Raw genomic sequence first — 15,680 nt, 5'->3', positions numbered from 1 at the left:
CCTGTCTGTCGCTCGCTCTCCTGTCTCTGTCTCTCGCTCTCGCCTGTCTCTCCTGTCTCTCGCCTGTCTCTCCTGTCTCTCGCTCTCCTGTCTCTCGCTCTCTCTCTCTCTCCTGTCTCTCTCTCTCCTGTCTCTCGCTCTCCTGTCTCTCTCTCTCCTGTCTCTCTCTCTCTCTCTGTCTCACTCACTCCCTGTCTCTCTCTCTCTCTCTGTCTCTCTCTCTCACTCACTCTCTCTCTCCTGTCTCTCTCTCTGTCTCCCTCTCTTGCTCTGCACATTAAATGTAAAAATATCAAAACCAGATGATTTTGTTTAATTTATTCATGAGACAAGGGTGTGGCTGGAAGCTCTTAAAACAAACCAGGGTTTTCTCCCCATGTCAAAGGGTCCTGAAATCACAGAGTCCCTACAGACCATTTGGCCTATACCGACCTTCCAAAAGGCATCCCACCCAGCCCCCTCCTCTCTCCCTGCATTTCCCATGGCCACTGAGCCTGCACATCTCTGAACACTATGGGCAATTTTCCATGGCCAATCCTGACTTGCACATCTTCAGACCATGGGAGGAAACCCACACAGATACGGGGAGAACGTGCATTGCCTGAGGGTAGACTCAAACCCGTACCCCTGGCCTTGTGAGGCAGCAGCGCTAACCACTCGACCATCCCATATCATTTTTCACCTGTAGCGTTTGAAGCAGACCAGCTAATTTCAGCTCAGAAACAACATTAGATGGGGATTTTATTTACAAAAGCCAACAATCATGGTCATTACTGAGAAGAGCAGGATTTGTTTCTTGAATGAAATTTCAATTAATTTGAACCCACTGCAATAGATTAGATTACTTACAGTGGCCCTTCGGCCCAACAACTCCACACCGACCCTCCGAAGAGCAACCCACCCAGACCCATTCCCCTACATTAACCCCTTCACCTAACACTGCGGGCAATTTAGCACGGCCAATTCACCTGACCTGCACACCTTTGGACCGTGGGAGGAAACCCACGCAGAGAATGTACAACCTCCACACAGACAGTTGCCTGAGGCGGAGAATTGAACCCAGGTACTCTGGTACTGCGAGGCAGCAGTGCTGACCGCGGTGCCACCGTGCAGCCCAGGCACTGGGTCCCAGTGATATTATCACGGTACCCGCTCTCACTCACTAAATGCTAATCGTGGAGCACTCCTGCCCTCTGATGGGCCACAATAGATGTGCGAGACTGCTGGTGCCTCTGCACAACGGGAGACCCAGAGGCGATGCTTAATCTGCAGTATGGTATTTGCATTTGTGGTTATTCGGAGGAAATCGTGTGATATTAGCTCAATTTCCTTGTTACCAAATCGTTAATAAAGCAGTTCACGCAAGGCCTTGTCCCCAGTTCAACTTCCCAGCCAAAAGATTAAGACACAGAATTTACTTTGGGATATAGTTTGCATCACTTGGTTAACTCCTCAAACACGATGGACTTTTGAGGGGAAACGTGACTGCGTCATTATTGGTGTTGAAAAACTAAAAAAAAAATGATTAGATTACTTACAGTGCGGGAAACAGGCCCTTCAGCCCAAGCTAACCCTCTTGAAGAGCAACCCACCCAAACTCATTCCCCAACAGGCAATTTAGCATGGCCAATTCACCTAACCTATACGTTTTTTGGATATTGGGAGGAAACCGGAGCACCCAGAAACAGGGAGAACGTGCAAACTCCACACAGACAGTTGCCTGAGGCGGGAATTGAACCCAGGTCTCTGACACCGTGAGGCAGCAGTGCTAGCCACCATGCCACCTATAAGTTCGGATAGAACATAAGCCAAAGAACCAAACAATATTTGCATTAAAAATAAAGAGGCTGAAGGACGCAGGTTTAAAAAATTGTTCAAAGCTGCAATTTTCAAAAATTCACTTGTGTGGAATGTGGGTGTCACTGGCCGGGCCCAGCATTTATTGCCCTGTCCCTAATTACCCCTTGAGAAGGTGGGGGGTGAGCTACCTTCTTGAACCGCTGCAGCCCACGTACTGTGGGTTGACCCACAATGCCCCGAGGGAGGGAATTCCGAGATTTTGACTTAGCGACAGTGAGGGAACGGCGATATATTCCCAAGACGGGATGGTGAGTGGAGGGGAGCTTGCAGGAGGGTGGTATTCCCCTGTATCTGCTGCCCCTCGTCCTTCTAGATGGAAGTGGTCGCGGGTTTGGGAGGTGCTGACTGAGGATCGTTGGTGAATTTCTGCAGGGCATCTTTTTAGATTTTAGATTTTATTGTGATGTGCACTCAAGTACAGGAGTACAGGGAAAAGTATATAATGGCTTCACACAGGGAGCCACCTAATGTACAAACAACTTAGGTGAAAGGTGGTAAAAGTTAAAAACGTTAAGCAGTACCTTCAAAGAATAAGCAGAAAATAAAGCAATAAGATAATAGTCAACATTAAATTCCTTTTCAATATAAACTAGAAAAATGGTACACATTGCTGCGACTGATGTATTAAACATGAATACATGCTCTGCCTGTGTGCTCCTGTTTAAACACCTCTGATTCCTTCCTGAACAAGACTGACTGAAATTCAGGTGATGGTGTAATTTGACCCCACACTCCGAAAACATTAGTTAAAAATCACCCAACCCCAGATTATAGCCCAACAGTGCAGCACTCCAACGCTTCCAAATGAAGCTTTCGGACTCTAACCTGGTGATTAGATTAGATTACTTACAGTGTGGAAACAGGCCCTTCGGCCCAACAAGTCCACACCGACCTGCCGAAGCGCAACCCACCCATGCCCCTACATTTACCCCTTTAACCTAACACTATGGGGCAATTTAGCATGGCCAATTCACCTGAGCTGCACATCTTTGGACTGTGGGAGGAAACCGGAGCACCCGGAGGGAAACCCACGCCGACACGGGGAGAATGTGCAAACTCCACACAGTCAGTCGCCTGAGGCGGGAATTGAACCCGGGTCTCTGGCGCTGTGAGGCAGCAGTGCTAACCACTGAGCCACCGTGCCGCCCACTGGTGTTGTGTGATTTTTAGATTTGTCCACCACCCCAGTCCAACACCGGCTCCTCCACATCATCCTCAAACATTAGCAGTGGATTCTAAACCAGTCATGTGACCGCGATGTTACCACCTCCAGACGGAATGAAAACAGGACAAGGCCATTCAGCCTTCACACCTGTGCTGTCCCTTGGCTGATCTTCTACTTCCATAGCATAGGGGGAGGTGCTGATGCCAGACTGATAATCCACGGAACGCTCTGGAAACTTGAGTCTAAATCCCACCACAGCTGGTGAAATCTGCTTTACAAACATCATGAGGGGTTTGGATAGGGTGAACAGACAAGGTCTCTTTCCCCGGGGTAGCGGACTCCAAAACTAGACCGCATTGGCTTAAGGTGAGAGGGGAAAAGATTTAAAAGGGACCTGAGGGGCAATTTTTTCACCCAGAGGGTGGTGCGTGCATAGAATGAGCAGCCAGAGGAAGTGGTGGAGGCTGGTACACTTACACCATTTAAAGGCATCTGGATGGGGATATGAATAGGAAGGGATTAGAGGGATATGGGCCAAGTGCTGGAAAATGGGACTAGATTTATTTGGGAACATGGCCAGCATGGACAGGTTGGACCGAAGGGTCTCTTTCCATGCGGTATGACTCTCCTGAACAGACAGACCATGAATTCAAGATGCAATTGAGGGAGATGGGGAGGTGATAGGGTGTTGGGAAGGGGGTGGAGGTGAGGCCTTGGTATGGTTTAGTTAGAACATCGAACATTCCAGCGCAGTACAGGCCCTTCGGCCCTCGATGTTGCACCAACTTGTGGAACCAATCTGAAGCCCATCTAACCTACACTATTCCATTCTTGTCCATATGCCTATCCAATGACCATTTAAATACACTTAAAGTTGGCGAGCCTACTACTGTTGTAGGCAGTGCATTCCTCACCTGTAATACTCTCTGAGTAAAGAAACTACCTCTGACATCTATCCTATATCTATCACCCCTCAATTTAAAGCTGTCTCCCCTTATGCTAGCCATCAGCATGTGAGGAAAAAGGCTCTTACTGTCCACCCTATCTAACCCTCTGATTATCCTTTCTGTCTCAATTAAGTCATCTCTCAACCTTTTTCTCAATAACGAAAAACAGCCTCAAGTCCCTCAGCCTTTCCTCATAACACTTTCCCTCCACACCAGGCAATATCCTAGTAAATCTCCTCTGAACCCTTTCCAAAGCTTCCACGTCCTTCCGATAATGCGGTGACCAATACTGTATGCAATATTCCAAATGCAGCCGCACCAGAGTTTTGTACAGCTGCAGCATGACCTCGTGGCTCCCAAACTCGATCCCTCTACCAATAAAAGCTAACACACTGTATGCTTTCTTAACAATTCTACCAACCTGGGTGGCAACTTTCAAGGATCTACATATCTGGACACCGAGATCTCTCTGCTCATCCACACGACCAAGAATCTTACCATTAGCCCAGTACTCTGCATTCCTGTTACTCCTTCCAAAATGAATCACCTCACACTTTTCCACATTAAACTCCATTTGCCATCTCTCAGCCCAGCTCTGCAGCTTATCTATGTCTCTCTGTAACCTACAACATCCTTCGTCACTATCCACAACCCCACCGACCTTCGTGTCATCCACAAATTTACTAACCCATCCTTCTATGCCCTCATCCAGGTCATTTATAAAAATGACAAACAGCAGTGGACCCAAACAGATCTTTGCGGTACACCACTAGGAGCTGAACTCCAGGATGAATATTTCCCATCAACCACCACCCCCAGTCTTCTTTCAGCTAGCCAATTTCTGATCCAAACCGCAATGCCATGCCTCTGTATTTTGTGCGATAGCCTACCATGGGGAACCTTATCAAACAGGAGAAAGTGAGGTCTGCAGATGCTGGAGATCAGAGCTGAAAATGTGTTGCTGGAAAAGCGCAGCAGGTCAGGCAGCATCCAGGGAACAGGAGAATCGACGTTTCGGGCATAAGCCCTTTCCTGAAGAAGGGCTTATTCCCGAAACGTCGATTCTCCTGTTCCCTGGATGCTGCCTGACCTGCTGCGCTTTTCCAGCAACACATTTTCAGCTCTCAACCTTATCAAACACCTTACTGAAATCCATATACACCACACCAACTGCTTTACCCTCATCCACCTGTTTGGTCACCTTCTCAAAGAACTCAATAAAGTTTGTGAGTCATGACCTACCCTTCACAAAACCATGTTGACTATCCCTAATCAAACTATTGATGAAAGTATAGGAGCACAATTAGGACCCTCAGCCCATCGAGGCTGCATTGCCATTCGATATGTTTCTCAACCCCATTCTCCTGCCTCTCCCCATAACCCTCGATCCCCTTACTCATCAAGAACTTATCTGTTTTAATGACACTCAATGACTTGGCCTCCACAGCTCACTGCAGCAATGAGTTGCACAGAGTCATCACCCTCCAGCTGAAGAAATTCCTTCACATTTCAGTCCTAAAGGGTCATCCCTTCTCTCTGAGGCTGCGCCCTAGTCTCTCCTGCTGGTGAAAACATCTCCACATCCACTCTATCCAGGCCTCTCGGTAGTCTGTAAGTTTCAGTCAGGTTCCCCCTCCCCCCTCACATCCTTGAATTACAGTTCTCAACCGCTCCTCACACCTTCATCCCTGGGATCGTTTTGTAAACCTCCTCGGGACCCCCTCAAAGTTCCTTGGGTACGGGGCCCCAAAAGTGCTCACAATATTCCTGAGGGTGAGTGTTTTAAATAGACGGGCGGCACGGTGGCTCAGTGGTTAGCACTGCTGCCTCACAGCGCCAGAGACCCGGGTTCAATTCCCATCTCAGGCGACTGACTGTGTGGAGTTTGCGCATTCTCCCTGTGTCTGCGTGGGTTTCCTCCGGGTGCTCCGGTTCCCTCCCACAGTCCAAAAATGTGCAGGTCAGGTGAATTGGCCATGCTAAATTGTCCGTAATGTTAGGTGCAGAGGTAAATGTAGGGGAATGGGTCTGGGTGGGTTGCGCTTCGGCGGGTCGGTGTGGACTTGTTGGGCCGAAGGGCCTGTTTCCACACTGTAAGTAATCTAATCTAATCTAATCTAAAAAAAAGACGTTAAATTCTCGAATTGTCCCTCTTGTATTCCTAATCCAGTCGGAAAGTGTCAGGAAGTATTCAGTGCCGTGATTTCGAATCAACGATTGATTCTGAGCTTGCGAGGTTAAGTTAGAAACAGGACAATGTGCTACTTACAGCAACAGCTGACAGAGTTGAATTCCTGTGTCCCCTCCCGCCCGTCTCATCCCTACAGGTAATGAAGACGATATATTCACGTACCCGCAGAATGACAGTGCCGAGCACGGTGACGATACGAAGGACCATACCATCGTCGTAATGGGTCACTTGAACCAGAAGATCTCAGTGCGAATACAGCCTGCCGTGGCCGACAAGTCGGTGCAGACCGAGCCGGACAAACCGGGCAGGGAGCAGGGCACCAGGGTGCTGGCGGACGGCCCCAAACCCCAGCAGCCTCACCCAGGCAGGAGGCAGAAGGTTGGCAGTGAGGAGATGGCAGACAGTGAACACTGGGTACAGAGACTGCAGGAGGTACAGAAGGTGAGGTGGGAGAGAGTCACTAAGGCCATGGGGGGGGGGAGTACGATGGCAACCAGGCTGCGTTCCTCTCCCGACCATATTCCCAAACTCAACTAGTCCCACGCCTGCCTGCTCCTGGCCCATGTCCCTCCAAACCTTGTCCATTCAATCACTTACCCAAATGTCTTTTAAATGTTGTAACTAGACCCGCATTCACCATTTCTCTGGAAGCTCATTCCACAAACGCACCGCCCTCTGTGTGAAAACGTTACTGCTTAGGTCCCTTTTGAATCTTTCCCCTCTCACGCCAACCCTACCCCCTCAAGTTTGGAACACCCCCCCCTACCCCGGGTGAGAAACCTTGATGATACACCTTACCCACGTCCATAGTGAATCACTTCCAGATCTAGTTGCTACTCTGCAATCTGAGAACCCATCAGCGACCAACCCGTCCCCCCTTTCCAGAGCATCAGGCCCTGGGTCTCTGGCTCACTAGCAACGGTCTCTGGGTCACTAGCCCAGGTCTCTGGCTCACTAGCCCCGGGCACTGGGTCACTAGCCCAGGTCTCTGGGTTATTAGGCCCTGGGCACTGGGTCACTAGCCCCGATCTCTGGGTTATTAGGGCCCGGTCTCTGGGTCACTAGCCCCGGTCTCTGGATCACTAGCCCCGGTCTCTGGGTCACTAGTCCCGATCTCTGCGTTATTAGGCCCCGGGCACTGGGTCACTAGCCCCGATCTCTGGGTCACTAGCCAGTTTGGAAACTGCCTCCCAGTCCCAGTCCGTGTGCGCTCTGACTTTGAGTCTACACCGCCCACCCGGCTGTCTTCTGACTCTCGATGTTTTCTGACCCCATTACAGCAAAGGAACCAGTTGGCCGTGGAGAACAGCGAGCTTCACAAGCTGAAGGCCGGGCTGGAGGCCGAGAACAGCAGCCTGCAGGATCGCCTGTGTGCCTTGCAGCAACAACTGGATGCTCTCAGGCAGCCCACGGTCACCCTCATCCTGGAACAAATGGACAACCTCCAGGTGGAGCATGACTCCAAAATCTGAACCTCCACCATTGCCCTGTCTGGGGGGGGGGGGGGGGGGAACATAGACGAGGGGAAGTAGCACTGTTTAAACTATAAACGTACCGACACTTTTGGTTTTACTTGGCACCTCCTTATCGTCAAAGACGGGCATTACCTCAGAGAACAGACTGAAGCGAATCCGGTGCTGCTCCGGCCTCCTTCCCCAGCCACCCCTGCTTGGCAGGCAGGCAGTCAGATGGGGAGAAACAGGCAGGCTCTCTTTCGCGCTAGGCCTCAGTGACGGCCCTGAGTACTTTCAGCTCATGCCTCAGAGGGAACGTGGTCAACCCCCAGTCCCACCTGCTCCTCCTCTCTCTCTGCTACAACAACAACCTGCCAGAATTTTACTCCAGATGGCGCCCACCCAACACCCTCCTGCTGCATCGCCATAAACCGGAGACACGGCGTGTCTCTCTCTCTTTGCCATCCCACAGGCGGAACTGAGATTTCATGGAGGTCCTTTCGATGGGTGACATCCATCATTTAGACACTCAGGACTCAAAGCTTTGACCTTGGGCCCCAGTCTCCGATGGAAATGGGCCTTGAGCCAAGATCGAACCAAACTCCGAAGTTGGGCAGGATCGCTCCCGCCTCTGACCGCCCGGTATGTCACCGGTGACTCGGTCTAGCAAGTTGGCGTTTTCCAGATGGACTGGATCCCAATCTCCCCCTCCCCCGCCACCCTCACTCCCATCCGAATGTGTCGGAGAACCAGCCGGGATTGTGTTGAATGTAGGATTGCGTTCGAGTGGCCTACTCGTGATCCGATATTTTGTTGAATCCGCCGGGTCGGGTCAGGGCGGGGCGGGGGTGGGGAGCCAGGGAGCACCTCCAGGCAAAATGGCCGCTCGCGGTGAGTGCCACAAGGCTGGTGGTCGTTGAGGGGACCTTGCTGTCGATTCTGAACGCCGTCCCGTGCCAGATGGATGTCTGATTTATTTATTTTTTTCTTTTTTTTTCCCCCCAGCACCCATGGTGTGTGTGTGCAGGTGTGAGACACAGTGACAGACACAGGGTGCAGGAATCTTTATTCAAATTTACACCACCAGGAAGAAAGGAAACACCCGAGTGGCCAGTGACAAGCAGTGCCCTTCACATCAAAGGGAAATGTTGTGTGATCAAACAGTGAAGGGGAGGGCAGGTGTTAAATCAAAATACAGTTGGAGGGGGAAATAATGTACTCCACTCCCTGCGGCGCCCACCTCTCCCTGAACAACTCCAGGGTGTTGGTAGACACCGTGTGCTCCTTTTGCAGAGACACCCGGGCTCTAACGTATGGACACCTGATTTACCCAAACCTTCCCGCCCCACTCCCACTTGTATTGAGGTCAGCTTCGCCTGTCTGGGATAGCCACTGCAGCTGAGGCCTTCCCGTTGCCAGGAGCAACAGGCCTGTGGTCATATCCAGCAGGAGCGAGCTGTTTGCTCCCCCTCCCGCCATTTCTAAACTTGGTCACCGAGGTCAAAAACCACTGACAGGATTCAAGTGACAGTGAAGTAACGAATACATCCACCGACTGAAACGGATTCCAACCCTCCCATCGACAGGATTTCGTCAGGTTTGGAATTAAAACGTCGGTGCTGCCTCATTAGCAAGTGAAGGGGCAGGTTTGTTCAGGAACACAAGTGAGGCTTTCGGAACCTGTGTAGAAGCACTTTGAGAAGACTTTAGCGCCGATTCTGTGCCTTGGCCCTCTCGTGCACTTACTCGTCATTGTCACCGAAACTAGGTTTACCTGAGACTTCAGGCCATTTCCCCATGATGCCTCCGTTCAGTGCTGAGGGAGTGCTTCACTACCAGAGGCACTGTTTACTGCACCCAGGGGCACAGTGAGCTGCCCACTCAACTAAAAAGAGCTCTTTGCCACATTGTCACCGCACAGTGCGGGTCGTCCAACGTTCATACCTCAACCGACCGAAACCAAACCGATTGGCCCCCGTCGGCATGTGGGATTTTGCTTTGTCCTGGTCGGCGGAGAGGGGGTGCAAGAGATCCCATCCGCATCCCGCTGAGATAACCGCCGGTCGCCATAACGGTCTCGCTCGGCCTCAAACGTAACCGCGCGCAGTTACCAGACTCGAAAGAATCGGGAGGAGTGTGCGTTTAATTTGCACCGAGTGTGAATTCTTGCCCAGCTGAGAGTTAGGCCTCGTTGAGTGACTAGGCCTCAACTGCAGCCTTACAGTTTGTATCAAGATAAAAGGGTAGTTTTGCCAACATCTTTGAACCTTTGTTTTGCCCCCGCTTATCCTTTTGGAAACAATAGGAATTGCTGGGTATTGTATCATCTACTCAGGATCGAGGGTGGCTCAGTGGTTAGCACTGCTGCCTCACAGTCCCAGGTTCAATTCCAGCCTCGGGTGACTGTCTGTGTGGAGTTTGTGCACTCTCCGTGTCTGCGTGGGTTTCCTCCCACAGTCCAAAGATGTGCAGGCTGCGGTGCTAAATTGTCCCATAGTGTTAGGTGCATTAGTCAGAGGGAGGTGGGTCTGGGTGGGTTGCTCTTCAGAGGGTTGGCATGGCCTTGTTGGGCCGAAGAACCTGTTCCCACGCTTTGGGAATCTAATCTAAAGCTTATAGCCGTGATATCTCACTGTTGTGAGATAGAGGTGGCTCAAAGATTAAATATGATTTGCCCTCACCCAGAATGCCCTTCATAGTATCAAACAGCACAGGAATAGACCCCTCGGCCTACCCAGTCCACGTCGACCACAATCCCAAACTGAATTAGTCCCATCTGCCTGCCCCTGGCCCATATCCCTCCAAATCTTTTCAAGGACTTCTCAGAATGTCTTTTAAATGTTGTAACTGTGCCCTCATCCACCACATCCTCAGGAAGTTCATTCCAAACACGAACCACCCTCTGTGTAAAGTCAAGGGATTTGGATGTGAAAATCCAGTCTGACATTCGCAATGTAAAATGGGTCTGTCTAATAAATGCCGGCACCCACATCCCACGAGTGAATGACAAACGAATCAGCAGAATTCTCTTCCCAAGGCAGCACTGGAGGCTATGTCATTGACTATGTTCATTGCCGTGTTAGATTGACGAAAGAGTCAAGGGTTACAGGGCAAGGGTCAGATGGCAAAGTGGGGCTGAGACCGTAGCCGGCCTATCCCCGATCCAATCTAATGGCTCGGCAGGCTCAAAGGGGCCAAATGGCCTACTCCTGAGGTTTGTGAAACACTGATACACTGTGATAAGGCGCTATAGCAACACCCACTGTGGTCGCTGCTGAAAGTGGGGAGACCCCCACCCCCCCCAGCCCTACAGTGCGTCTATCCGCTCCCACCTCTGCCCACCCCCTCCTCCCCACCCCAGTCTACACCCAGTCAGACATTGCCCTAATCACCTGGTCAATATCTCTCCCCTTCCCTCTCTCCGGTGGGGATCACTCCATGCCGTCCCACCACACTCAGGGACCAACAAACAAGGAATTCCCGAAGCTATCTGGGAAAAGCGCTGAGTCACGTTGGAGAAAATCGGGAATCAGTCCGTGTGCTGAAGCCAGCTTTAAGATTGGATTAGATTAGATTCCCGACAGTGTGGCACAGGGAGATAGATTCCTGATGAGCGAGGGGGGCGAAAGATTACAAGAAGAAATGCAGAGTTGAGGTTAAAATCAGATCAGCCACAATCTTATTGAATGGGGAAGCAGGCTTGAAGGGCTGAGTGGCCTCCTCTTGACTTGGATGCTTTTAAATAGGGTTTGTCAGCTGTTTAGGCTGTGGCTCGGGGAAGTACTGGCTGGTGACTGACAGGAAAGGAAAGGTTTACAGAGTATCTTTTCGGGAGAAAGATCGAGAGAGGGAGAGGGAGAGAGTTAGGGAGATTGAGGGGAAGCAGCAGCTGAACAGGTTCACAATATCCACAATAACAGACACAACAGCTGAGTTTGCACAAAGTACTCATTACGACAGGGGTAACTACGCACGTATAACACACCCTGGCTGCACCCCTCCCAACACGTTAACAAGAATTCTCTCTCCTCACCCCCAATCAGCCACACTCAGCGCACCCTCCTCTCAGATTCACACCGGCCTCGGGACGGTGCAAGGCACCCGTGTAAACGCAAGCTTTTGTTGGCTTGCCACGTCTGTTGGCGCTCCCTCCTCCCACAATTCCCAGCTCGGCTATCATACAGAAGGTTCGATTTCCAGCAAGCAAGAACAGGCCCTCTTCACTCCAAGCAGCAGTGGCACGGGTACGCAAAAGTGCTGGGACTTCGCCTCGCTTGTCGTTGATGTAAATGTGTACATAATGTATTTAAATATTGATGTGCGAGGGGGAGGGGGAAGTTGCTGTGAGATCCCAAACGCTGTTGACACGTTCCCAATAAATTCTTAACAAGAAAACACCGCTCAATCGTCTGCTGTCAGAGATTGGAGACCGAGAAAGCTGGGCAGAGGCCGGTCCAAATCCGATAAGACTCAGGAGAATGAACGAGTGTGTGTGTACGCGTGTGCGAGAGTATGTGTGTGTACACATTCACATGTGAGCTCTTGGATTTAACCATGGGGCATGAGATGTGGATTCAATTATTGCTGATACAGACGGTCAACGAGTTTCGAGAAGGTTTGTAGCTCTTGTTGAGGTTCTGGATGCAAGTTAGCTCGCTGAGCTGGAAGGTTAGTTTTCAGGTGTTTCACCAGTGTACTTGGTAACATCATCAGAGAGCCTCAGGTGAAGTGTTGGTTTTTTGACAGAGGGTCAAAAAAAAACAATAAAAAGCAGGAGTACTCAGGAATGAAGGTGCTGGAGACTGGTCCAAAGGAATTCTAGTCAAGGCAGACCATCGCGTGCAATTCTGGTCTCCCTCCTAACGGAAAGACGTTGTGAAACTTGAAAGGGTCCAGAAAAGATTTAGAAGGATGTTGCCAGGGTTGGAGGGTTTGAGCTATAGGGAGAGGCTGAATAGGCAAGGGCTGTTTTCCCTGGAGCGGCGGAGGCTGAGGGGGGGACCTTATAGAGGTTTACAAAATTATGAGGGGCATGGATAGGATAAATAGATAAAGTCTCTTCTCTGCGGTGGGGGAGTCCAGAACTAGAGGGGCATAGATTTAGGGTGAGAGGGGAAAGATATAAAAGAGACCGAAGGGGCAACTTTTTCACACAGAGGGTGGTGTGTGTATGGAATGAGCTGCCAGAGGAAGTGGTGGAGGCTGGTACAATTGCAACATTTAAGAGGCATCTGGATGGGTATATGAATAGAAAGGGTTTGGAGGGATATGGGCTGGGTGCTGGCAGGTGGGACTAGATTGGGTTGGGATATGTGGTCAGCATGGACAGGTTGGACCGAAGGGTCTGTTTCCATGCTGTACATCTCTATGACTCTAAGACCAGTACGTCTCAGTACATTAGCTTTTGCTTTTTTTTTTAAATCTCTTACCGCCACCAGTAAAATTAGACCAGCTTTTAATTCCAAATTATTGTTGAATTCAAATGGCATCATGTGCCTGTCCTCGAAAGACAGTGGATACAGGATCTTTAAAACATTTTGAAGGCAGAGGGAGATAGATTCCTGATGAGCGAGGGGGTGAGAGGTGACCCGGGGATATGTAGAGTTGAGGTTAAAATCAGATCAGCCCTGATCTTATTGAACGGTGGGGGGGGGGGTAGAGCAGGTTCGAGGGGCCAAATGGCCTACTATAGTACTTGTGTGTAAACCCACATGAAAAGAGTCTCTCAGGAAAGAAACAAATCTTACGGACACAGCGAGGGAACAACTTGGTTTTATATTTGTTTTTAAAAAGAAAGATGTCCCGGCATCCAAAATCAGAAGCAGGCCAGCTCGCGGGGAGCAAATGAAAACACACAGAAAGCAAATATTAATTCAAAATTCTTACAGAAACTTTGCAAATGGTGCCCTCTGCAATAAGGTGCCAGTAACTGCACCAGCTGAACTGAAACCATGGCCCTGGGTAGCAGGACATTCACTGGCACCTGGGCACACAGTTACCCAAGAGGGCAACACGCCTTCTTTCTCTGGGCGTGACCAGACCCCATTCTCCCCCTGCACCAATTCCCTTCCTTGTCAAAGACAAAGTGGATATAAGAACAAAACGTCAGGACCCATAGGTCACTTCCAAAACATGTTGGCAAGATAAAAAGCAATAAATCACTCGGTAATCCAAAATTTGACAAAAACAAAGTCAGCGCCTTTTCCCCACATGTTATAAATTGTTATTCCTCTTTGCGATTTGACATTCTTGCAGTTGTATCCTGATGAGTGCAACAGGAAACGTTTCCACATTTTTTTTCCCAGCAATGTTGAAGATTTTAAAAAAATTATTTTTCCCAAGAATACAGAGAGAGGAGGGTCTGTGACAAAGGCTAACAGTTAACTCGGAAAGGTGCTGAACAAACAAACAGCCCTGGGTAAAATCTCTGCTCTCTGTCCAAATTGGCATCGAAACGGGTGGCCCTAGTAGTGTGACCAGGTGACAGAGTATTTCCGAGCTCTCTATACGCCACATTTCGAAGCACTTGTTGGTCACTTGTATTTGAGAAGGGTTTGAGATTTCTCTCTCACACAGTGAGCCAAGCGCAAAGATGGTTTAACAATACAGAATGGATTCACACAGCTCTTCCCTCAACCTCCCACTATCAGAGGGTCTCAAATGCCCAGCACATATTTAATTGCTCAATCATTACGGTGGCTTAATCTTAAATTATACCGACCTTCCTTCATCAGTCCAGAACACACACATTCACAGACATGTTTTCTCTCACATACTCATTCTCACACACAGACTTGCGCACTCTCTCACACAGACTCTTTCTCATGCACACAAGTACTGACACAAAAGCACACTGACACAAACACACACACACAAACACAAGCAGACTCTCTCTACACACACACACGTACAAACAGACTCTCACAGATACAAACACACACGCACTCTCACACATACACACACACACGTACAAACAGACTCTCACAGATACAAACACACACGCACTCTCACACATACACACACACACGTACAAACAGACTCTCTCTCACACATACAAACATGCACGCGCACACTCTCATTCTCTCTCACCCCAGTCCAAGGAGCTCCAGGTCCTAACTCTACATAGCCACTTGAGTATTTTCACACTCAGGCCCCGGGGGGAAGTGACTCCTCCATCGATCTTCAGAGGGTGAAGAGGATCGGCTCCCGGTTTAGCTTCATTTCTGCTTCCGCCCTTTGCCCCTCCATTTCTGTTTGCGCCCACCAGCGCTGCCACCTCTCCGACGGTCCTCCCAAGTCGGCATGGGTGCCTCAATCTCACCAGGTCTCCCTCCCCGATCCGGCACAGGCCCCATCAGAACCTGAGCAACCAAAGACACGTGCTCAGGAACGAGGGTATCAATGCCCAAACCCCACCCCCGGGGGTTGAATAAACGCGACCCCAGTTACTAGCGCCTTGCCAGCCTTGTCCTGCTCCTGGTCATTTGTCAGTATTTCACCTTCCTCTACTGGTACTGCCTCCTCCACCTCCCTGCTCCCTGCTGGTATCCACCTCTAAGATTATAAGATATAAGAGCCGAGGTAAGCCATTCAGCCCATTGACCTGTGCTGGAACTAAATGAGATACTGACTGATCTGTTCATCCTCAATTCAGAGCACAACAGGATCTGGACCAGATGGGCCAATGGGCTGAGAAGTGGCAGATGGAGTTTAATTCGGATAAATGTGTGGTGCTGCATTCTGGAAAAGCAAATTTTATCAGGACTTATACACTTAATGGTAAGGTCCTAGTGAGTGTTGCTGAATAAAGAGACCTTGGAGTGCAGGTTCATAGCTCCTTGAAAGTGGAGTCGCAGGTAGATAGGATAGTGAAGGCGGCGTTTGGTATGCTTTCCTTTATTGGTCAGAGTATTGAGTACAGGGGTTGGGAGGTCATGTTGAGGCTGTACAGGACATTGGTTAGGCCACTGTTGGAATATTGCGTGCAATTCTGGTCTCCTTCCTATCGGAAAGATGTTGTGAAACTTGAAAGGGTTCAGAAAAGATTTACAAGGATGTTGCCA

At 49.9% G+C, this 15,680-nt stretch overlaps 2 protein-coding genes across 5 annotated transcripts in view; one reads left to right on the top strand and one right to left on the bottom strand.

Moving 5' to 3' along the window:
- The window catches only part of rasgrp4 (RAS guanyl releasing protein 4), a 95,991-nt gene extending 87,336 nt beyond the window's left edge, over nt 1–8,655 (top strand). For all 3 annotated transcript variants that reach the window (XM_043680983.1, XM_043680982.1, XM_043680984.1), the window contains exons 16-17: nt 6,300–6,604; nt 7,444–8,655. In XM_043680983.1, coding sequence (XP_043536918.1) covers nt 6,300–6,604; nt 7,444–7,635 — 497 coding nt within the window. In that variant the 3' untranslated portion in view covers nt 7,636–8,655. The remainder of the gene's footprint in view (nt 1–6,299; nt 6,605–7,443) is intronic.
- A 5,983-nt stretch (nt 8,656–14,638) lies between these two features.
- The window catches only part of LOC122542875 (protein FAM98A-like), a 21,885-nt gene continuing 20,843 nt past the window's right edge, over nt 14,639–15,680 (bottom strand). For both annotated transcript variants that reach the window (XM_043680985.1, XM_043680986.1), the window contains one exon: nt 14,639–14,978. In XM_043680985.1, coding sequence (XP_043536920.1) covers nt 14,835–14,978 — 144 coding nt within the window. In that variant the 3' untranslated portion in view covers nt 14,639–14,834. The remainder of the gene's footprint in view (nt 14,979–15,680) is intronic.

Source organism: Chiloscyllium plagiosum, chromosome 41, assembly GCF_004010195.1.
Source record: "Chiloscyllium plagiosum isolate BGI_BamShark_2017 chromosome 41, ASM401019v2, whole genome shotgun sequence".
Lineage (NCBI taxonomy): Eukaryota > Metazoa > Chordata > Chondrichthyes > Orectolobiformes > Hemiscylliidae > Chiloscyllium > Chiloscyllium plagiosum.
The sequence above is the reverse complement of the archived record's forward strand: the minus strand, read 5'-3'. Positions and strand labels throughout refer to the sequence as shown.